The 23,021-nt window shown below is 49.5% G+C and overlaps 1 protein-coding gene across 1 annotated transcript; it reads right to left on the bottom strand.

Moving 5' to 3' along the window:
* Positions 1 to 788: 788 nt before the first annotated feature.
* adgrd2 (adhesion G protein-coupled receptor D2) lies at positions 789 to 22,743 on the bottom strand. The gene is made up of 27 exons (XM_084690019.1): positions 22,649 to 22,743; positions 22,027 to 22,129; positions 21,913 to 21,965; positions 21,713 to 21,798; positions 13,373 to 13,618; positions 12,654 to 13,283; positions 11,674 to 11,796; positions 11,129 to 11,223; positions 10,694 to 10,993; positions 9,747 to 9,858; positions 9,318 to 9,452; positions 8,828 to 8,942; positions 8,443 to 8,548; positions 8,294 to 8,349; positions 8,071 to 8,197; positions 7,849 to 7,952; positions 7,595 to 7,697; positions 7,079 to 7,232; positions 6,558 to 6,691; positions 6,243 to 6,358; positions 5,253 to 5,373; positions 4,148 to 4,189; positions 3,987 to 4,040; positions 3,623 to 3,776; positions 3,330 to 3,388; positions 3,159 to 3,189; positions 789 to 2,535 (listed from the first exon to the last, which is right to left on the bottom strand). The coding sequence occupies exons 1-27, from the start codon at positions 22,741 to 22,743 to the stop codon at positions 2,528 to 2,530; spliced, it is 3,462 nt and encodes a 1,153-aa protein (XP_084546145.1). The 3' UTR covers positions 789 to 2,527.
* Positions 22,744 to 23,021: the final 278 nt, after the last annotated feature.

Genomic DNA, 23,021 nt, shown 5'->3' with positions numbered 1-23,021 from the left:
ACCAAGGAGCCACCCAGCCTGTCTTCAGAGGCTGGTCAAGGTCAGTGCAGGCGATGTGGACTGTGAATTCCCTCCAGGACTGTTGTGCTAAAGGAGGACAAGCATTAGACACAGTCTATTCTGGTTCTAAGTACAATGAAAGGATCCAGTGAGCTTGTACAATTTACGGGACCATTTTAAGAAAGGAGTGGACTCGATCATTCTTGAAAATGCTGTAAAGACGCTGATCAATAAAGAGCTGAAGTAAACAGTATAGACGGGCATCCTTTTATTGATGGGATTTAGAGTACATTGATTCAGTCACAGACACACTGTGAATGGAGTCTATTGTGAATCGAATGTCTATTCCTTTTATGTGGCAGTTGGCTGTTTAAATGTATTGTAGACAATCATTACACCTGCCTTAAAAACTGTATAACTGGCCTGTGAACCTGTGAATATTTCCATTGTGTTTCGTTTTTTTGTATAGAGAGAAGTAACCTCTGTGACTCTGTACAGTGTATTTATATAATGAAACTGATGGGAGCGTACACAAACACAGGTTTTTTTTGTTTTCCGTTTGGGTCAAAAATGCTTTTATTCTAAAATGGCGTGTCTGGATGTGGCATAAGTTTCTCTTCAATGACTGATTTGTTTCCTCATGAGTTTCCAGTTGTGGTCGTCTTTGTGATGTTGCAAAAGTCTCAACCTCCTGTAGTGATGCCCTTTCTTACCACACTCCTCGTTTCAATGCAGACAAATTGAAGAAACTTTTGGTTTTTCTTTACATATATTTTATTGTAATAGCATCAAGCCAATAAATGCCCATGAAATAAACACGTGTCGATCATTTTTTTCAGGCCATAACTTCTCATGATGCAGAAAAACTTCAACAAGCAACAGTACTGCAAACCACATTACAATATGGTCATACTCAGGGAATGTAGGATTCCGGTTCTGAAAATCATAACAACGGGAGATAACATGTTTGAACTGAATATTTCAACACGACAAATGCAAAAGGTAACCACAACATCGACACAAGAACTGATCACACAAAGGCTTTGGAGAAGCAATCCTTATCACACAAACAACCCTTAAACAACAACAACTGCTCCACTACATATACAGCACATACGTTTATGACCATGAATTCACATGCTTTCATCATCAGAAAGGGACCAAATAAACCCCCTTGGAGAGAGCACACAGTTCCCACATGAAGCTACTGCCAAAACTGCGCTGAAGAATTAGTCGCTGCAGACAGATAGCGTAACAGCCTGGGCTCTTGTGGGGGGGAGAGGTAGGGGGCATGTGCCAAGCTCAGCAAGGCCTCGACAGCAGACTCTGTGAATGGTGGATACCAGGTTAGGGGCCATGCACGGTGTCTTTGAAAGCAACACGACGTGAACATGGATCAGTTTACATCTGTTAGTCATCAAGAAGATGAAAATGGCTCTCTATCCTAACACTGTATATGAAAATAACACAATACTATCCATGATCTTATACTGACAACACAATCCTGTTGTCTGGTCGTAACTTACAGTAATAGAACCTCTGAACCATAGGTTGAGGCTTACGATGAGCTAAAAGATTATTACAGTTACGTATAAGATTCTAAACAAAAACACGCACGGACACAGAATGAACGCAGTGCCCAAAAGGTGATGGGACCCACTCTCCACCAAAACTATGAACCAAGTCTGCACACTGTGTAGCATCACGAGAGGACGTGTGGTAGAGGGGCGGTGTGTTTCTCTCTGTGAGTGGCGACCATGCCACAAGATGGCTGACGGGAGAACAACATCTCCCAGAATGCACCACGCCGACAGGTGCAAATACATCAGTCCTCTGATTGAGGCGGGAGCTCAGGTGGGGGAGGGAGGACAGAAGGCTGGACACATATACCAAGGGAAGAAGAGCGTACCTGGCACAAACAGAGTTCGATGCCAGAGGAACTTTGATTTGGGGATACCATTGGTAGGATCCAATGCGAGGAGCAACTTTATGAAACCTTTGTTCTGCTTCAAAGTAATTTATGTTTTGCTTCCAAAACTACGTTTTTTGTTGGTGAGTAAACCGGTTTCTTTGTTTGAACACACTTTTGCCTGCTCTGTCCGGTTGTGACGCACCGCCCCTACACCCCTCACCGTGGTCTAGCCTCTCACGATACCACAACTGGGAACAGGAGTCGCACATTGGCAAACTGGAACAGGGCCTTCCCAAACAGCAGCTGACTCCAGGCCCTGGGAATGGGAGAGGGGGAGGAGCTTTGGGAGGCTGTCGTTCTTCTCCAACCTACTTCCTGCTTCACACACATCTTCCATCTGAGTGTGTCGTCAAACCGTACTGTACAAGTATTCAAGTGTCTGTGTGCATGCAAGAAGAGAACGGCTGTTTCTTGATGTTTCGTGTTGTTTGAGTGTGTCTTTTTTGTGTGTTCGCGAGTTTGTTTCCAGGTGTTGTGTTGGGAGTCGTTGCACATATTTTGTGTGGATGTGTGTTTCCTGCCTGTTGCGTGCCGGTCAAATCTCTGCGCCGTGGATCAGCAGCCTGCAAATGAGAGGAGAAAATGGCTCTGAGTAAGCCTGTTGTGACATAAACAAAAACCTGTGTGTGTGTGTGTGTGTGTGTGTGTGTGTGTGTGTGTGTGTGTGTGTGTGTGTGTGTGTGTGTGTGTGTGTGTGTGTGTGTGTGTGTGTGTGTGTGTGTGTGTGTGTGGGGGGGGAGCAGGTGTTTTAGTAGATGATGGCCAGTTGTCTGAATATCTAGCTGGGCTGGGTCTGTCTCATCAAGAGGGGTTTTTGTTATGTTGACTCACAAAACTGGACCCTAAGAGCCACTCAAACACTAGCCATCAGGTGTTTGACACAAAAGAAAAAAACATTTAGAAGGTCCATTATAAACGTCCCTTTCTCTTATTTGGGGTGATTAAAACTCCACTCAGGCTGACATCACCATCTGCCCTGTTCCCACTGAACACATCAGACGGACAATGGCAGCTTCCTTAGTGGATTCATGCAAGTCGTTCATAAGCAGGCACAGTTAAAGTCCTTTAATAAATACGAACCATTTCAGATGAATGTTTTCCAAATATAAATTAACAGCCTGTAAAAGAATGAAAAGACGGCAAGCTTGTTTATTGACATATCATGGTTAGATGACGTTATGATTACCTGAAGGCTTGAATGCTGTCAGTTGAACTACCTGGTGAAACAGACAGGAACAGAACAGAACATTATAAATTGGATTTACCCCAAACCACCATACAATCATTTCAGACAGCCTTCAACATTGAAGCCCATAGCCTTTATTATTAATTTTCTGATGAATCCCACGAAACTCACCTGGTTTGCTGACGCTGGCTTGAAAGAGAAACTCACAAAGCTTTCAGTCCTGTAGCTCTCTGAAATCAAAAAGACCCAACGCAAGCAAGGTCGTCACTCACCCGATGCTGTGCTCTGATGGTGGTCTAGTAAGACACCGTCCCACCCGTACCCTAGTGCTCCTCTCAACCCCAACACCTGCCCTCGTCCTAACCCTCACCCCAGCCCTACGCCCCAGTCTCCTGCCGCTACTAGCACCGGCCTCCTTCCAGGCCTGCTGGACCCTCACCCCAGCCCCAGTTCACCAGCCCTACCGTTTTTGATGACCAGGGAGGTGGAGGTGGAGGTGAAGCTGGCGGGACCTGAGGTGTCGCTGGTCTCAGGGCTGGAAGGAGGGGGGGGGCTGTGGGCCCAGGACATGACAGGGGTCCGCTGGGAGGGCAGGAAGGTGATTGGCTGGGAACAATTCTGAAAAACAGGAGGATTAACGTTAGGATGGACACTTACTAAAGTGTTACCGGGAGTGAGGTGGCACAACATTGATGAGTGAACTGCGAGGAAACGCGTAAGGGGAAATGTGAAGGTGTCGTTAAGGCATGCACTTTAGGATTTAGAAATATGTCTTCACCCAAATTAATGTGATCCGAAACATGGTGATAGCTGTAGATTTTGGCTCACCGTGAAAGACAGGGCTTTTCGCTTCTCTTTGATCCTTTTTATGGCATTCCGCACCTTCAATAAACAACCAGTTAAATCCCCACTTATCTGCAGGCAAGTAGCTGCTATGCAAAGTCACGGAATTTCACAGTAATATCAAACATTAAAACCAAACAACTTACTTCGCTGTTATAAACCGCGTACACCAGGAAGATGTACAGGCCCTATGGAAAAAGCAAAACAACAACTCTGATTACCCAGCTGTGCTGTACCCACAATGCATCAGCAACCCCCTGTTACCACGGACGGGACCCAGACATCTAGACAGCGTGTTGACGTTTCCTGTGTGTGTGAAGCTTGCAAGGTGAGAACACTGGCCCCTCTCTGTGTTTTCACCGGCTGGGTCTGAGCTGGTGTCCTCCCTAGAGGAGGATGACTCCTACTGTGGCTTTATCTTCCCTCTCCTGGACGCTCACAGTAAATCTAAATTAACTAGCAGCTCTCCAGGGGTCACCCAGGGGCTAGCTCATTCAGATTAATTAAAGGAACGGGGATACAAGATATAGAGAGGGAAGGAGAAGGAGGGAGAGGGAAGGAGAAGGAGGGAGAGGGAAGGAGAAGGAGAGAGGGAAGGAGAAGGGGGGAGGGGGAGAGAGAGAGAGGGAGAGACAGAGGGAGAGGGGGAGAGAGAAAGAGAGAGAGAGGGAGAGAGAGAGAGGGAGACACAGGAAAGGAGAAGTGGTGAGAAAGAAAGAGATAAAGCTAGAAAAACAGAAAGTAGAGCGAGAGACAAAGAAAGAGAGAAAGAGAGAGACAAAGAGAGAGAGAAAGAGAGAGAGAGGGAGAGAGAGAGAGAGGGGGGGGGGGTCCCCAGCACACAGGGCTGATTTAAGGTCCTTATCAGGGGTGTGATAGGAAGGGAGGTGGAGGTGCATCTGGGGAAGAGTGGGCCCTCAGCACCCTGGAGCCCTGCCATGACCTGGGCTTCAAAGGCCCAGCTAGCCAGCTAGCCGGCCAGCCTCTCCCACGCACACCTCTCCTCCAGCTTCACCTAGGGACGGCCTCACCCACCTCGACCGCACATCCGCCCCGTCCATAAAACCTGGGCTCCCCTCGTCCTTCCACCCTCCACTCCTTCTTCCTATCTCTCTCTTTGTGTTCCCCTACTTCCCCCGTCTGAATAACTTTGTAGGTTCCTGTTTCTCGTCTCACTTCCTGACTGTAACCTCCTAACAGCCAATCAGACGGCTCGAGGGCTGGGGCCCGTGGGGGCGTGGCCGTGCTGACCTGGAAGGCGTTGAGGACGATGAAGGCGTAGGCCACCGCCATGGACAGGTGCACCAGGACGCCACAGAGCCAGGTCAGACCCAGGACTGGCAGCAGGATGAGAACCGGACGGGTCACGGCCCTACGCCACCAACACCGTCAGTACAGCGTCAACACACACACAAATACTGTTCCACACAAACAAACTGTGTAACGTAAAGCAAGCTAGATGTAATACTCGAAATACAAATGTAGATTAGAAGAAAAGTATTTGTTTATTCGATTGGAAGAATAGATGATTGTTCAAAGGGGAAAGTTTCGATGTTCAGTTGTTGGGGTGAATCAGTCAAATGACTGATTCCTAAAACCGTCAAACTTACAAAACTGTCTATGATCTAGGGTTAATACAGGCATTAGCATTCTGGTGAGGAGAGGCATCAAAGGTTATCTTTGTTGAAAGCTTAAAAAGGTTTCTCTTCGGAATTGTAGGTCTACAAGGACATAGTGAGCAACTCTGCTCTTTCATTTCCTGCTTGAACTTTCATAATTTTAAAGATCGTTTACCTTCTGTCTTGATGCTCTGTAGCCCTCCTAAAGAGACATTTTGACAAAGCTAGTCCTTCACACTTTGTTTGAAACAGAATAGAGGCAGACATCTTAAGAAAGAACACCTTGTCCATCTCGCCGACAGAGAGTACTTTGTTTGAATATTTATTGTTTGGCAGAGCACAGACTTGGACACATGCACACATACATGCACACTCAAACATGCATACACACACACACACACACACCCACACAAGCCTTGTTTAACTCCCACTACGAGACTTATGTGTGACTCCTCCACTTTCACAAATGTCTTTCAAACTGCAATCACCATACAAAGAAAGAGAGAGACACAGACAGACAGACAGACAGACAGACAGACAGAAAGGGAGAGAGAGAGCCAGAGAGAACGGGAGAAAAAGATGAAGTGACAAAAGAATGAGAGAAGAAAAACAGGCGTCTCACCAGGTCAGGTCAAATGTGTGCATTTTAGATGCCGAACTGGGGGTGAGCATCTTTGCACGACGACGAGCGCTGGACACTGTCACCATGACAACCCGACAAAGCACCACAGTGTTGACCTGGGCATACAACACACACAACCCTGTGAAAAATAACCTTACTCATGCTATATGCTGTATTGAATCAAGCTTAATGGACATTTATACACACACACACACACACACACTTCCACACAGGACGAATTGAGCTACAATAGTACACTATACAATGCTAATGTCTTATAATACTGAACAATATAATGTCATGTTTTATACGTACAGCCAGGATAAAAATAACAGGCCCCACAAACGCCCAAATCATATCATTCTCTGCGTTGAGCCAGCAGTGATTGTCTGCCTTATACTTGTCCAGGGAAACAGCCAAGGTCACACCAACAATGACAACAGGAAGGCCTGGAACAGCAAGAACATGAATCAATCGATTAGGTAAATTTCAACAGGGCAGGTGAAAGCATCTTGATGTAGCAATGTTGTCGGTGAAAAGGGTTTACATTGATGTGGAGGCTCACTGTTTCATCTGAACAGGATGTATGAGACACCTAGAACATTAGGCTTTTGACCTGTGCATGTTTACATGTTCAGCAGTTGGCAGTTTATAAGACACGCGGGACTCAGGGGGGATGAGAGAGAGAGAGGGAGAGGGAGAGGGAGAGAGAGGGAGAGGGAGAGGGAGAGAGAGAGAGAGGGAGAGAGAGGGAGAGGGAGAGGGAGAGAGAGGGAGAGGGAGAGGGAGAGGGAGAGGGAGAGGGAGAGGGGGAGAGGCAGAGCGGTTGTTCTCACCCCAGCCAATGACGTAGTAGAGCTTCATGCGGCGGTCCTCACTGATGTTGACCGACACCACCTTGCTCCACAGCAGCAGCCCCTCCACCAGCATCCAGGAGAAGGCAGCCATGAAGAAGAGGTGAAGCAGCGCCGTCACCAACAGGCATGCCACCTAGTGGACACAGAGGGCGCACTCAGGGCAGGGCGTGGCCAGAAAACCCCATGCATGGACACTTACGGCAAGTAAGCGAACATGGGCGACATGAACCCTGAACACGTATAGACATCCTATGATGAACAGAGTTTCTTGCTCGAGAATAGGGAATCTATAGTCCCGAACCAATAATTGTCATGAACGTACACACGATGTATGTAGACTCCACGACCGATAACGTCCGTTGGGGTTGAGTGAGTCATGTTCTAAGATGCAGCTACTGGTCCGAGTCTCACCTCATTGGCTGAAGCCCAGTCACTGAACATGACGAGTCTCACCTCATTGGCTGAAGCCCAGTCACTGAACATGACGAGTCTCACCTCATTGGCTGAAGCCCAGTCACTGAACATGAGCAGGAGCTCTGCTGTCCCCAGGGCCACGATCAGGTTCTTATGCACAGTGGTGCGGTCCGACTTTGGGACCCTACGCCCGCAGGACACGGAGATAGACAGGAAGACGGGGAGACAGGTGACACAGTGAGACAGGAAGACAGGGAGACGGCTATCCGGGACACAGAGCGACAGGATGTCGTCGAATGCTTCTGCGCGCCAGGTCTCTGTGCTGAGGCGCTCACCCGACAGCGACGAAGAGGATGAAGGTGAAGAGGAGGCCACACAGAGACACGCCACAGCCCACGAACGTCAACAGCTGGAGGCTCTTCTCCTCCCCTTGGCTCCTCTGGTACACACACACAAACACACATGGACACACACACACACACATTGGCACAAACATACAAACCAATGCGCACAACAGAGGGTCGAAATCGAGTCGGACGGCTCGCGCAGGCTGTTACCTGAGCCTCGTACACCTGCAGCAGCAGGGCGAAGTTGGTGGTGTGGTTGCAGATGCACGCGGTGGAGCCGTGCTGTTTGGACACCACCTCACAGCCCCTGGTGGACCACCAGCCCCCAGCCTCTGGCCTGGAGGAGGGACAGAGGCAAAGGCACAGAGATGACCCTGCCACTGAGATCCAGCTGTTCTACGGTGGTGCCAAACCCCTGGAGACGTGTACTCACATGAGTTCAAAGTCCCAGAATGCACACACTGGGTCGTGGATGATTCCTGCTGCACTCTGGAGGAGAACAGTTTGTTTGTTATGGATATCGACTGAGCCTCTGTCACAGGACAGCGTGGGACGGAGCTGGAGGGTCTCTGATGGACTCACCAGCGTTCTGTGTTGCAGCTGGAAGCGTACTGCCATGCTGAGAGGCTGACCGTAGGCCAGCACTGTGGTGGAGATGACTGACGAGCCCAGGATGGTACCAAGGTACCTGACACGCGCACACGCACGCACGCACATACAAAGAAACACACATTCAATCACACGCGCACGTAAACATACACAAACACACACACAAACAGGCACACGCGCACATACATGCGGGCACACACACAACCACGCACACATACAAATAGGAACGTCAGCAGGCGTGTTTTAAGAAGACACTGATTTTCCAATATGTTTCCAAAGCTTTTCCTTCTCTTCCTTTGTAAGCATGGCTTGCTGTGTGATGAAAGGCTGCTTGACAGACAGTCCTTGGATGACAAACCTCTGACTGCCATCTGTGACTGTCGGGAACATGATGTTGGTGAAGTTTTCCTCTGGGTTGAATAGAGGACGCAACGAACCATACCATGTGTTCACCAGTGTGACCTGGTGAAAGCCTGCTCATCGACACGGCACAAAGATTTTTGAAGAACATCTTAAAAATAGAATACAAACGGTTGAATAATGGAGTCAAATTGTTTACTAGGTTATGAGTTTCCTTTGTCAAAATATTGTACAGCACAAACTTTGTAAAACATGTGTAGACAAAACTATCTCCTGAAGCAACCAAAACATGCTGAGTCCTTGGGACTGAAGCTGAAGAGTGCATAGTACACTCGGCGTGTGCCTGATTGAGGCTTTGTGTGGAATGGCAACCTGAAAATGTGTTTACTTTGTAAGGAATGTATGGATTTGACAAAAGACGATATATGAAAAAGACAACACAAAAGGAGATAGAATGAGGAGCTTGGAAGAACATGGGCATGGACTACCGTTGTCATGGAGGTTTCGCATGTTCTGGAACGGGATCGAGATGCAGTCCAGGTTGGTCTTGTTGTCCGTCTCGGGGCCGCAGAACTTGGACCCGGCAGATCCTTGGTCCAAGTTGTGTTGCTGGACCTCCAACTCTAATAATACAAAAAGGGACACAACCGCGTAGGTCTCCATCAATAAAAACTATTGAGGAGGTCGGTCGGAGATGTCTGGTACAAAATAAAAAAGACAGATAATCGAAACTGGATGCATCCGATTCATTAAGCGGTGTAAATGCATGGTTACATGTTGCCGTGACTGCAGAGTAACAGAACACAGGCCCTCTCCAGTATGCGGTTCGATATTGCTTTGTGCGGTGAAGTTCCTCTGCTCATTCAGAGCCGAGCCTCTTAGAGGTTGGAGAGGCTTCGGCGCGGTGAGTGACTCACTAATGTTGGGGCTGTGAATGACAAGACGCTCCGTCTCCGCCATCAGGCGAGGGCTGAGGCCGCTCGCCATGCGGTCGATGCTCTTGACCACGGCCATTGGACCACTGACCACCTGGAGTGCGGGGCAGGGCCCGCGGTCGGGGAGAGAGAAAACCCAGGCGGGCAGATTGGAGAGAGCGAGGGAGAGATGGGGAGAGAGAGCGAGAGAGCGAGAGATGGTGGAGAGAGAGCGAGGGAGTCGAGGAGAGAGAGAGGGGCGAGGAGAAAGGGAGAGAGAGAGAGCGCGAGGGGAGAGAGGAGAGAGAGAGGCAGCGTTGGATGGTGCACACAATGTCTCAAAGTGCTGTTGTAATACATTCAGTCTGGGCTGCCGTGGCCTTGGAAGGTGGAGAGGCCGGGGGGGGGGGGGGAGGGGGGTGGAGGGAGGGAGGGGGTGTGGGTGGGTGGGTGGGTGGGTGGGGGAGGAGAGCGCTGCTCGCTGCTTGAACGAAAACCGTCGCTTCTCATGAAGCCATCTAGAATACATCGAGAACGCTCGACACACAATGCCGTGTGAGGAGGGAGATTTTTTCTTGTACATTAGGGCTTCGGAGGAGCTCTTAACTGTGGGCTATTACAGGACCATTAAACGTGTTTTGTCAGCGGCATTGATAGGATTTACTGCACCAGCCAATGTACCGTAGTTCTGTAAAGTGCTCAACCTACACAACAATAATAACATATCTATGTCACCACAATATAAATTGGATCCGTTTTCTATCTTTAAATATTTCTCATGATCAAACTCCGAAAGTTCATTTCTACCATTTCATACCAGCGGATGCCGTGACATCGCATGACTAAGGAGTTCTATGAGAATGGAGTGCCCCCTGGTGGACAGACATCGTCATTAAAACAGTAACGGGCTGTCATTTGTTTCGGTCCCATTCTGACTGAGTGAGTGGCACCTGTCTGATGGCCTGCCACTTGGGCGCATTGTCCTGGCTGATGATCCTGTCAGCCAGAGTGATGAAGTACTCGCTCAGCTCCCCAGCACTGGCCTGGCTCCTGTTTCCCTCCGACGGTGTGTCCGGCTCGGGGTCGGGGTCCGCGGGCAGGTCTGCAGCCTGGGACAGCAGCTGGACCAAGGCCAGCATGTCTCCAGGCTGCAGCTCCTCCCTGCTCTCCTCCAGGACTTGACAGGAGACTTCCAGCAGGTTGGACACAGGACCCCAGCTCACCTGACCCACTGGTTCCCCCAGAAGGACCTCGAGCCCCTGGACACACACACACACATTGGAGCAAGAACATACACTCATCATAACACAGAGCAGAAGAATGAAGCGAAATATGTCTTGAAAATGTGTTTTTTAACCCCTATAACCCTGAAGTTTTTACTGTACCTGAGTGTCATTAGACAACTGCTTGAGATGCTTCATAAAAGAACTGGGATGAGCACTACGACTTGCCCTTATTTCCCTCCTCTTTTGGTAGCTCTCTGAAACACAAAGAGTTTTCTTTCAAACTGCCAAAGGCTTTCTCTAAAACGCATTTCTAAAGGGACCAATGCCATCATTAGAAAGTCGTCTTCTTTCATGTCTTATGTTCGACTTCTCTGAACCATTTGTGCGTTTGACCGTGACGTCAGTTAGCTGTGGGAGCAGACCTCCCCACCCCTCGATTTGAGGCAACGCCCCCGGTGGATGTTAGTGGTATTGCATTTCCGATTAGGTACTTGCGCAAGATCGGACGAGCCGAAACTGGAAAGATGGCCCCGTTTTGCGCTCTCGCTTGCCTCACTGCGCCACTGAGCACTTTCCATAGAAATGAATGGGGACGCCATCTTTTAAAGAGCCGGCTCACTGTGTCTGCTGTATATAAATCTATGTGTGTAGGAGCGCACTCGTGTTAGGGGAGACGTTTGGGCCTGCGCGGTGCTGCGGCTCACCTGCGCTGCTCCTGCAGGTGAAGAGCAGTGGGGTGGAGCAGTCTGCACGGCCATACAGAGGGCGCTGTTGAGCTGCCCTGCTCTCCAGGGTTCTGCAGTCCTGCTCCTCCTGTCTGTGGACCGCTGCACACACACACACCCACACACACACACACACACACACACACACGCACCCCCCCCCCCCGCACACACACAAACCACAGACAGACAAAACAACTGATTTGAAGGACAATATTTTATATCAGACAAAACTACGAACCAGACTAAATAATTTACATTGCATAGATTGAATATGCACACAACATGGACTCTACTTTTACCGTTTAAGTTCATAATACTGCTCAGTTAACAGAATGACACATAAAGAGATAGTGAATGCACTGACTGCTGTTGTTCAGTCCCCACTGAAACACGTTCCCCCAGACTTAGGGGAATTTCCCCCGCCCCCCACTTGCCCTTTCCATGGCCCTGGGCCAGCCAACCATGCTAAAATCCTTCCTCTATCTCAGACTGCATGTATTCAACCACACAACGCCTGGGCTAAACGGTCTCTTTGGAGTGAGATCATCCAGAATAAGGGTAGAAAGAAGTTGGCAGGGACTGAAAAAAAAAAAAGATTTAGGGAGAAGCAGGTTTGTTACCGATTTTACTCAGGTGGTTAAGGCTATCAATATGTTTAGGCTTAAATCTCAATGGAAGAGCAAAATGGTGAAAATTGTCACACATAAAGATACATTTGATACAAGTCTTAGGGTTTGTAAAAATTCTCAGAAAATGAGAAATACACCGTTTTTTTTCCACCTGTTACAACACTATAGCTATGTTGGTCTACTAAATCAAACAACAAATCAAATCCACAGACCACTGATTTGGACAGAATTGATCCATTGGAATTCACAAGAGCTGGAGTGGCAATAAATGACCACAAGGGGGCAGATGAATCAACATGCCTGAAATGATGTGCACTGGACTGCTCTTACCTGGACAAAACAGCGTGGCGGACACTTCTCTGACCACAGCATGGCGTTCCACCTGCTCCACGCTCCAGCTGAACAGAACATCCTGCTTCTTGGAGGCACAGTTGCTGAGCGCCCGAAACGTTGCCCCCTCCAACATCACACTCCACACGTTTACATCTGTGATATTCCCCACGAACGGCTCGGTTAGATTCCCCCCGAAGGAGTCCTGGTCCTGCCCCAGAATGAGGATCCCGTCGCCGTGGATGTCCCTGGGCGTGTCCTTCCCAGACTCTCCGTCCCCTCTCTCCCCGTCCACGTAGATGGCTCGCACGCCCCCGCGGCGCCGCCACGCCACGCACACGTGGTGCCAGGCGCCGTCGTTGGCGAAGGACGCCCTGTAGGAGCTGTGCCGGCCGTGGACGATCGCCGCCAGCAGGATGCGCCCCGTGTCGTTGACGCGGCCACGCAGCTGGAACTCGTTGATGAAGACGGGCGCGGCGTAGGAGAAGATGGTGGACACCCCCTTCCACTGGGGGTCCCACTGCACGCGCACGCACACGCTGAGCGCCGGGAGGGAGGGGACGGTGACGTTGAGCCGGGCGAAGCCCTCCTGGGACTCCCGGGGGAAGCTCAGGGCGGGAAACTGCTCATCTAGACGTGGAGAGGGCAGGGGGGGGGGTCTTACTTCGAGTCGAATCGATGGAGAATCAAGCAATGAACCTGAAAGAGGGTTCACTCACAGTGCTTGGCCACGGTCAGGGCCCTGGCCTCCGCTCTGCGGGGGTCTCTGACCCACATGCGGCCTTGCAGGCCGGCCTGCCTCTGCAGCTCCATAGCCCCGGCCTCATCCTGGGGCTGACCCAGGGTGGTGAGAGAGCTGAACGAGGCCCTGCAGTGGCTGCTGGCCTCGGGGAAGGCCAGGGACATGTTGACCAGCTCAAACACCCAGTCTGAGGTGTGGAGGAGCAGACGGGAGCCGTCGCTGTCTGTGGCAGAAAGACAACACAGACATGCCTTTGTTGTCACGGTAGCACTTTCAGGGACAGATCCCCTTTTAATTTCCTCACTGAAATCAGCCAACTGTGAAAAGAAATGACGTTTGTGGGTTGTGGTGGGAAGTGATTGGCAGGTCTCACCCTCGTTGGCCCTCCCTGCTCTGTCTGGCTCAGACTGGGTCGGCTCACATGCACCCTGTACCTGCAGTAGGAGACAGCTACACTGTTGAACCTGTCTGCAAATACTGTACACATCCTCCAAATACTGTACACATCCTCCAAATACTGTACACATCCTTCAAACACTGCACTTGCCCTTCAAATACATCTATTCATGCAAGGTTGAGGGAAAAAACAAATGTAAGTAAGTGAATATAAAATAAGCACGTTAAATGATCTAATGGGATCATTGATATAGTCAATCGATATTTAATATCAATATATCTATTTTCTACTATGGTTGGATGTCGACAGAAACAGGACAGAAATGAGCAGGCGTTACCACGCAGCAGCAGAGCAGAACAGCGGCCAGCAGGGCTGCAGTCATCTCTCTGTCTGAGTGGCCCACAGCTGGAAGGAAAGGGTTTACTGGCCTGTAGGGCATCGTTGAGGTCTGGAGAGATCTGTATGAAACCTCACAAGGCTTTCGGCTCAATCTAAATAGCTAGCTTCTACTTTTAACCAAACTCGATTCAACAATAAAAACGCCTTGGAAGTTGACAGGCATAGAAACGAGTACATGTAAAAAAAAACTGTTTTTTTCTTTGTATTTCAAATCACATTGTTCCGTCTTAGAGCACGGTTATACTGCTACAAACTGTCTTTCTTTTCAAATTTCTATAAAACAAATTATTTGAAACGAATTAAACGCCTACCGTTGATTTATCGACAACAATCGGTGTTGACTCAAGCTCTCAGCAGGCTGGGACAAGGCTGCAGGTCTCAGACTGACCCCAGCTCTGAGGTCTCAGTGAGTGGGATGCCCAGTGGCCGGTCCGGTCCCCTCATCGCCTGCTCCACACCAATGTCCAGCCTGTCCAGCTGCCCAGGCACCTGTCCCATGGAGTTTCTGTGAGACCAAACCCAGGCGTCGGCAGCTAGGGGGTTGAGAGAACTGTCTTTCAGTCCAGTAGCCCTCTGTCTGCTTCCAGCCTCCAGCCTTCCCCAGACCCCCCTCCACTGGACCCTCAATCAGTCGTGCGCTTTGTCATGCAAATGGGGCCATTTTGAACAGAACCCTACTTACGCAAGCAGTGTCAACCGCTTGGCACAGAGACTTCATCAAGAGCAACAGGGTGGCAGGCATTTGAACCGCCAAGTCTTATTTATGCTTTCTATAGCGTAGGCCGGGTTCATTTATGTCAGCGATTTGACTGTGCTTTACGGTTAATGAAGGGTCATTACTCTAGATAATGTAAATATCATGTGTTTGTTTGGGCTTGAAAGACACAAAATGGCCACGGTTTCCTGCATATCCAGTGCAGGGACATTGCCACATGTTGGTGGAACAACATCTATATAAAATACATGGATTTGGTCTGTTTTCCTGTTCCTGGGTGGTGATTTTACCCGAGCAGTGACACGTGCTCTTGAGTGTTAGACTTCTGCACAAAAGCCATGACATCACTAATTCCCAGAGTACACTGATCTGCAGGACAAAGCTGACTATTAGTATTCCCCTGGGCACAAACCAACATGCTGGGAGACTCACAACTCTCTCCACCAAAGCTGGATCTACCATATGGGCCTTCTGTGCACCTGCCCAGGGGCCCTTGGGCATAGAGGGGGCCTCCATGATCGATGATTATTTTGGGGGGGGGGCTACATACAAACAGTCTACACAAGGCTTGTTTGGCCCTCGATCTTGATAATTATCCAATCAAAATAAAATAAAAATTGTTTACAAAAAATGTATCGTGATTTTCGGTTGTATACAGTTTGATGACTGGACAGGCAATGATTGGGAACAGGCCGCAATGCACAGGCTGATAAAATTGGAAGGTAATAGAACAGGTGCTTTATATCGTACTGATTCAAGATCAGTGTTTCTGAGAAAGAGTTGAGATAAAAACAGTGGATATATTTTTTAACTGATCCATGGTTAGATACGTTGTCTGGGCGATTGTAACTCGCAAAAATGTACATGTAACGTTAGTGTTCGCAGAAAATGGATTTCGGTAGCGACCAAAATCCCAGCGGGACTGCAAAGAGAAAGAAAATAAATCAAAAATAAGAGAAAAAGTGTCTGCAGTAATAAATATCCCGCTATTAAGTAGCTTTTTTTTTAAATGAGACGCGAAGGATGTCGAGCCAACTCAGGACAACTGTGGGTTAGAAGAGGCTTTCTGCACTGTCCTTGATGGGCATCGAGTCCAAGGTGAACTTGATCTGCGACTTTGCAAAGAAAAAGACAAGAAGAACTTCAAAAGTAAGAGCTATTTTGCTGTGATTTGAGTCAACAAATATAGCTAATCTGTTGTGATTGTGTGACCAGATCATGTACAACATGTGCATTTCATGTACTTTATTTGATATGCTGTTTGCATAACATGTTTATTGCATACTTATTGTGTGACGTTGCTATTGGCCTGTGTGAAAGTTAGTTTGTCAAGTACATTATTTTCTTTTGCATTGCGTTGCCCTGCTTGCGTTGTGACAGTTATTTTGCTACTTGGACACATCTGTGTTGTGTGATGGCATTGTTGTATATTCAGTCAGTCACATTTCAGAATTGCTGGTGTGCTTTCTGCTTGGGTGATTTTCAGTGCACAATATATTGCCATAGTCTTGAGCCATACACTACCTTGAGCCTATGTTATTAATTGTACCATTGTCTTGTGATTTGTGAGTGAGATGGCAGTCCTTGGTTTATTGAAATGGACAGGCATACTTGCTGCCTGCTGAGCTGGACTCATAGACTGTATATAAAGAATGGACGTAGTCATTGTGACGCCACCCATTGGGTTCTGAAAGGCCGTTTTGAAGCCTTGATTTTTGCTGGTCGCCATCTTGGGTTTTTGGAGCCAGAAGTGACCATAGGGGGGTGGGGGAATGAGCTTCAGTGCCCAGGGGCCCTTTGGGGTACTAATCCAACCTTGCTTTCCACACCCCAAGCTGGGCACTGGACACCCCTCTCCTCTCCCCTCCTCTACTCTTCCTTTCTTCGCTCTCCTCTTTCTCCCCTCCCTTCCTCACTCCCTTTTACTCCTCTTCCCTTTTCTCCTCACCGCTCTCCCTTCGCTGTTCAACTGCTGCTAGAAAAGACTTGAATTTGACCATGTGAGCATGTCTTCCTGTATGCATTTGCAGCTTTTCCTACAGTTATGACCCATAAACATCGGGAGCGTTAGAATCGTACCCCCTGCCGTCCCACCCGCAGTGTTCACAGGGGCCACACCTCGGCGTGGTTAACTCTCCTCTATTTATGAGAGACCGCGTCGGGGGTTTCGCCACTATTGACCATCAATCCCCGGCGTTGTTATGAAGAGGCTAAATCTTCCCTCTGTAATAATGAGAGAATCATCAGGTGGTCTGGTCTGGTTCCAGGCCAGGGGCCATCTGGGAACGGAGAGGGACAATGCCAACATGCCACGTCGCTGCCTCACGGCAGTAAAGCACATTAGAGGCGGGATGTAAAAGTTGAGCACCGCATTAAACCTACCACCTGTTCTTTATAACCCGGGACTGGCAGCAAACTTGGATACAGTAAGGAGCTGTGGCGGAGATTTGCCGGCGGGCTACGGGAGATGCTATTTCTTTGAAGGCGCTTGGGTGTGTGGCTGCGTGGCTGTTTGGGGGGAAAACAGATGATGTTTGTGATGTGGTGGTGCAGTGTGAGTTTTCCTGCGTTGTGAGGCTCGTGACGGTCTGTTGACGGGGCCTGGGAGAGTGTTGTGTGCTGAACACATCTGGGCTCTCAAGACCACCCTGGCTCAGGGTCTCCAATCAGACCAATCCCGCTCCTGGTCTCCACACGCCTCAGACACAGGAAGCCGTTTTTAAAGACCACACACACACACACACAGGCTGTTCATTAACAAAGAATCGACGGCGCTCATGAATCTCTCGCGATGGAGTTCAATCAATCTTCTCCCTCATCAAATTTGTTCCAGCCGTTTGTAAAACAGGACAGCTAGGATGGTCTGAAAATGCTAAAAGAGGGGGTTGAGGAAGAACGTTCCACGGCTAGCTCGCGCAGACATGAGGTGTGTAGCAGGCAGTCTTGTTTAACCAGAGTGCTGTGTGTGTGTGTATAGGTGTGTGTGTGTGTGTTCAATAGAGGCAGAGACTTCTTTGGTGCTTGGGTATGTTCACTACACAATGCCATGAATTACAGAGTCATAAAAGCAAAGTGCGGTTCAACACAAAGTTGGAGGAGGCACAGGGACATTTCACTGCGCTGCCCGGAGCAACAGAGACAGAGTTGGAGCTGAGAGCAAGGATAAAAGTCCAGTGTTCAACACGCTGATGGTAAAGACACTGGGCGCATCTACCATTGGCTCTGACCTTCTTTCACTCGGTCCATGCTCTCGTCTCACGATCCTACCGTTTAACAGAAGGATTTAGCTCTTTGAATACTCTTGCCATTGCAGATAATACATTTGTATGCCGTATTCGCTGAATACTTACTCATTTGTAAGTAGTGGATGTTTTTGGTTTGGGGGGGGGGGGCAGTGACATCTGTGATATGCATTCACATATGCAGAAGTTGTGACGAGGGTGAGTGTGTTTGTTAGTGGGTCTGCAGAGCTGTTGAATACAGAGTGCTCAAAGAGGGCTGTGCATGCTGTTGGCCGTGCCCTTGCTAGGCAAACAACGGCATGCTCTGAAGACTGGTTCAGTCAACACACTCACGTGATTGATTTCACCATTCATTCATACACATAACACATGGTTTTACGTTGGCAGAGTGGATGTACATGGGAGCAACGAGTTAAATCCCCCACAGAGAGAACAGACAGACAACATGGGGGTGAAGGGGATGGTGGTGGGTGGCAGTAGTGCAGAACACAAAGGTAAACGAGGACGCGTGTGCGTGCATGTGACGACTTTATAGCGCCGCCTATCAAGCTAAGCCTATGGGCTAAGAACACGGCGATGGGTGATATGACGCGCGTTGCCCGAGTGACATGCCTGAACCTGCTTCGCTCATTTCACATCTCTCTTGTCAGCCGTGTTTCCACAGTCAACGCTTGGACCCACTTCAGACAAGGGGCAGTGCCAGACTGGGAGACAATGGCGGGAACAGAAAGATGCGACAACAGCGAGTTCACTTTCATAAAAACCAAGAACTCCATGACCGCAGTAACTTGGAGATTGAAGCTTTTCAGCCACCGTCATTTGCAAGAATAAGCCCGAAGTGACTGCTTGTCTTCTGGTGGAACAAGCTTGTTGGTCCACCACTTCCTCTTTTGGCTGGTGTCAACAAATGCCAGCAGTAAAAGCAGTCAGCATATTTTAATCAACAGATTTGGTCATTAGGGCTGAGAAATGCACTAAAGATTTCCACCCCCTTGCCTCTCTCTCTCTCTCTCTCTCTCTCTCTCTCTCTCTCTCTCTCTCTCTCTCTCTCTCTCTCTCTCTCTCTCTCTCTCTCTCTCTCTCTCTCTCTCTCTCTCTCTCTCTCTCTCTCTCTCTCTCTCTCTCTCTCTCTCTCTCTCTCTCTCGCTTCCCTCCACTGTAACTTTGCAGCCACTGCTACCCAGTGCATTTCCATGGCAACCTAGAGGTTCTAAGGAAGGCATGGAAACGTCAAACACTCTGCAGGCTCACATCATGGGAGACAAAGGGCCCGTGACCTACATGTGGGAGAGGATGAACACTTTTCCCAGAAGCAACAGCCCACGGGAGCTGTGCATCCTGGGATACTCACACCACCAAGTCTTTGTCTTGTTTGGCTTCTTAGACAGAATGCTGCCATGCAAGCTTTGCATGCTGACCTGTACCGTGCTGCTCAGTGTTCGATTAAGAATAACTGTGGTATAGGCTAAGTTGTAAAATCTAAATAGGTCATATTGGTTCAATGCTACCTCAGGTCATTCCGGTGTCAGAGGCATTCTTGGTGTAAAGTAAACATTATCGAACAATAAATAACATACCGAAGAATGTGTCACGACAAAAATGTGACCACCTTAAATACACATAGTAAATAAGACTTTTAAACCAGCCAATCTATTATTGTATCCTTACTAAAGGGCTAGGGGGTACATGTGTGTAAATCTGCGGTCAGAAAATGGCGGAATGTTCCCTCGTAAACAAACATTCCTGGCTGGCTGGTCATCGGGGGCCATGTTTGTCTGGCCTAATCTGGCCACAGCAGATCGGCTTTACGACCTCCCTGCTGTCCATCCATCAGGGCCACCGCTGCGGACCAGGTCACTGGCGGAGGAGGGGCAGGAGGGGGGGGGGGGCTGGTGTCACACGGTCGCTGTGGAGACCGTCTTTTAAAGCAGCCACATAAATGTTGTAGGGGAGTTTAGGATGAGAGAGAGAGACAGAGAAAGACAGAGAGAGACAGAGAGACAGAGAGAGAAACAGAGAGACAGAGAGAGACAGAGAGAGACAGAGAGACAGAGAGAGACAGAGAGAGATAGAGAGACACAGAGAGACAGAGAGACAGAGCGACAGAGAGAGACAGAGAGAGACAGAGAGAGACAGAGAGACAGAGCGACAGAGAGAGACAGAGAGAGACAGAGAGAGACAGAGAGAGACACAGAGAGACAGAGAGACAGAGAGACAGAGAGACAGAGAGACAGAGCGACAGAGAGAGACACAGAGAGACAGAGAGACAGAGAGACAGAGAGACACAGAGAGACACAGAGAGACAGAGAGACAGAGAGACAGAGAGAGACAGAGAGAGACACAGAGAGACAGAGAGAAACACAGAGAGACAGAGAGAGACACAGAGAGACAGAGAGACAGAGAAGGAGGAGGGACAAGTACAACATCAGCTGAATCCTTCCAGTGAGCCGTGGCAGGGCTGTGACCTGACTCACCCCTCTCATGCTCCCTCGCCCGCTGTGAGTCCTCTCCCTTTTCCAACCCTCCAGAGAAAACGTCACACATTCTATACACATCAGGCAAAGAGACAATCCCAATTCAGCGGCAGCACTCTTACCTTTGTCACTTTATGCTTTGGCCTTGGGAGAGCTTACAGGTTTGCTTGATTCAAACGGCAGATATAAGCGCCGACGTTGCCGCTATCAGATGTTTCCTCGCAACCGTGCAGTGATTTAGACCTTTGCCGTTGAAATGAGGAACAATGAAAGACAATGGAAGAACGGAGCAGACATATCTCTGAAGACCAACAGACGTCGAATCATCCAATCCCTTCCATGACCTCCGAGTACGCAAATATAACCCCCTGCTCTTCTCTCATCACACCTGTGGTTGTACTACCGGTAGTCGAGCTCACAATTCTCCCTCTGATACTCCAAATGAAAAAGATTTGAATGTTTGAAAGTCTGAAGGCAAAGCATGAGTGAAAGGAAAGGGTTTGTTCCATAGACTCGATTTCCTGAGAGAATCATCAGTCATCAGTCACTTACAATAGCAAAGAAGTGCTACAATTTAAGGGTCATGTACCCACGTTTGAGAAAGTATACACAAGAGTAGAAGAGTGAACCTCATTCCTGAATAGTTTATCAGTGAGTTGAACACTTGTGATCAGAGCAGGTGGGTGAAAGCGGGTGCACACTGACACCCTGTGGCAAAGGCTTGTACATCCTGAATGTTGGGGGATGCTAAAAGACCAAACCACCAGACATCCATGGGTGAATCGCTGTCAAATAGAAATCCCCACTATAGGCACATTATTCACAATCGAGATAATCGTACCTTGCGAGAGATTTTTGGTCAAAACAAAACATCTGTATGGATACAGTTGGCCATGTGCTTCCTTCAAAGCGTCCCAATCCAGCTTGCAGTCCCCAACACGCCCACTGGGTGATGCTGTTGCGCAAGGCCTCGGTGATCGTCAGCGCCGGCTCATTACACGGCCGGCGAGTCGATGATGACGAGTCGGCGCGTGGAGACGTCTCCGTCCTTGCTGTTCTTCTTCTGTGCTGCCCCCCCCCCCCTCCTTACCTGCGCTGGCTGTGTCACCTGCAGTCACGGGCCGCTTGAGACGAACAAGGAGGGAGGCAATTACACCGGCAAACACCGGGAAACAGCTGGGCAATTACGAGAACAGAGGTTTGCACTTAGCCCGCTCATTGCCCCGGCGCCATTGCATTATGCAATCTGCAGCAGCCGGGCACAAACAGCTAATTAAGTCCTCATCACACCTGGAGAGCAGCGCGCCGAACCCCGCGTTTGAGGCGTCGGATCGCAGGATTTTCTGCACACCACGACAAGTTTTTTTAAGTCATGCCAAACAACTACTCCTCATGACTGTGTACACTGTGCATGGGAAAGGCCCTGGTGGAACCACGCAAAGGCCTCTTGGGCGCCACCGGGGGTACGGTGGCTGCTTTGGGGAAGTGCAGTGTCGCTCGCCACCGGCTGCGGAGGACAACAGGACCACATGACAGCTGACGAGACCCTCCTGTCACTCAGGGTGGAGGAGTGCAGCCAAGGCGGGTGATTGGCTGTGGTTGACGGGCTGCGAGAGTGACGTGTGTATGTGTGTGTGTGGTTTTGGTGAACCTGGGTCTTGGGGTGGTTGTCTGATGAGGGGAGAAAGGGGGTTGGCTGTTCAGGGCGTGTGCCAGGTCAGGGCGGTCTGTCAGAGGGCTTGTTTGCGTAGTGTGCTGTGACTGAGGTTTATGAGGTACCGTCCTAGCTGCAGCGCTTGACTGCTTGCCGGCTGCACTGCCACACACGACGACGCACACCCCAGGAAAAGCACCACACGTGAATCCCGAAAGGGAAACGGAGTCTGGCTGGATCATCATTCTGCCGGCGAACATCGGATAGAAAAACATAATAGACATCCCGATGTAACCTCGATGCGTACTGTATGTTACGGTATAGCGTAAGGTGTGGTTGTGGAGTGAGCGGCAGACACGCGCGTGTTGCTACGGAAACGCACGCCGCTTGACCGTCCCCGCGCTCCCGCTCTCCGCTCTCCGCTCTCCGCTGTCTTCGCCTTTTGACTTATGCATGATGGCTGCCATTGATAAAACATGGGGGAGCCGCGCCGAGGAGGAGGTGAGCTGCTGCTGGGGGAAGGGGAGGGGAGGGAGGGGAGGGGAGGGGGAGGGGGGGGAGAGGAAGGACCCACGTGCGCTTCCTGTGTCTCCCAGGGCTTCTGAGGAGAGCCGCTGCTTGCTCAGGAGTGAGGGGCCTCACATTAAAGTGTTTGTGCTGACAAAGGACAAATGGGATTTTTTCCCTTTTCGCGCAAACGGTGCAGGATTGTGTCGACTTGCTCGACGTGTCAGGGAAAAAATGT

The sequence above is a fragment of the Hypomesus nipponensis genome, chromosome 24, assembly GCF_054491055.1.
Source record: "Hypomesus nipponensis isolate SF chromosome 24, ASM5449105v1, whole genome shotgun sequence".
NCBI lineage: Eukaryota > Metazoa > Chordata > Actinopteri > Osmeriformes > Osmeridae > Hypomesus > Hypomesus nipponensis.
The sequence above is the reverse complement of the archived record's forward strand: the minus strand, read 5'-3'. Positions and strand labels throughout refer to the sequence as shown.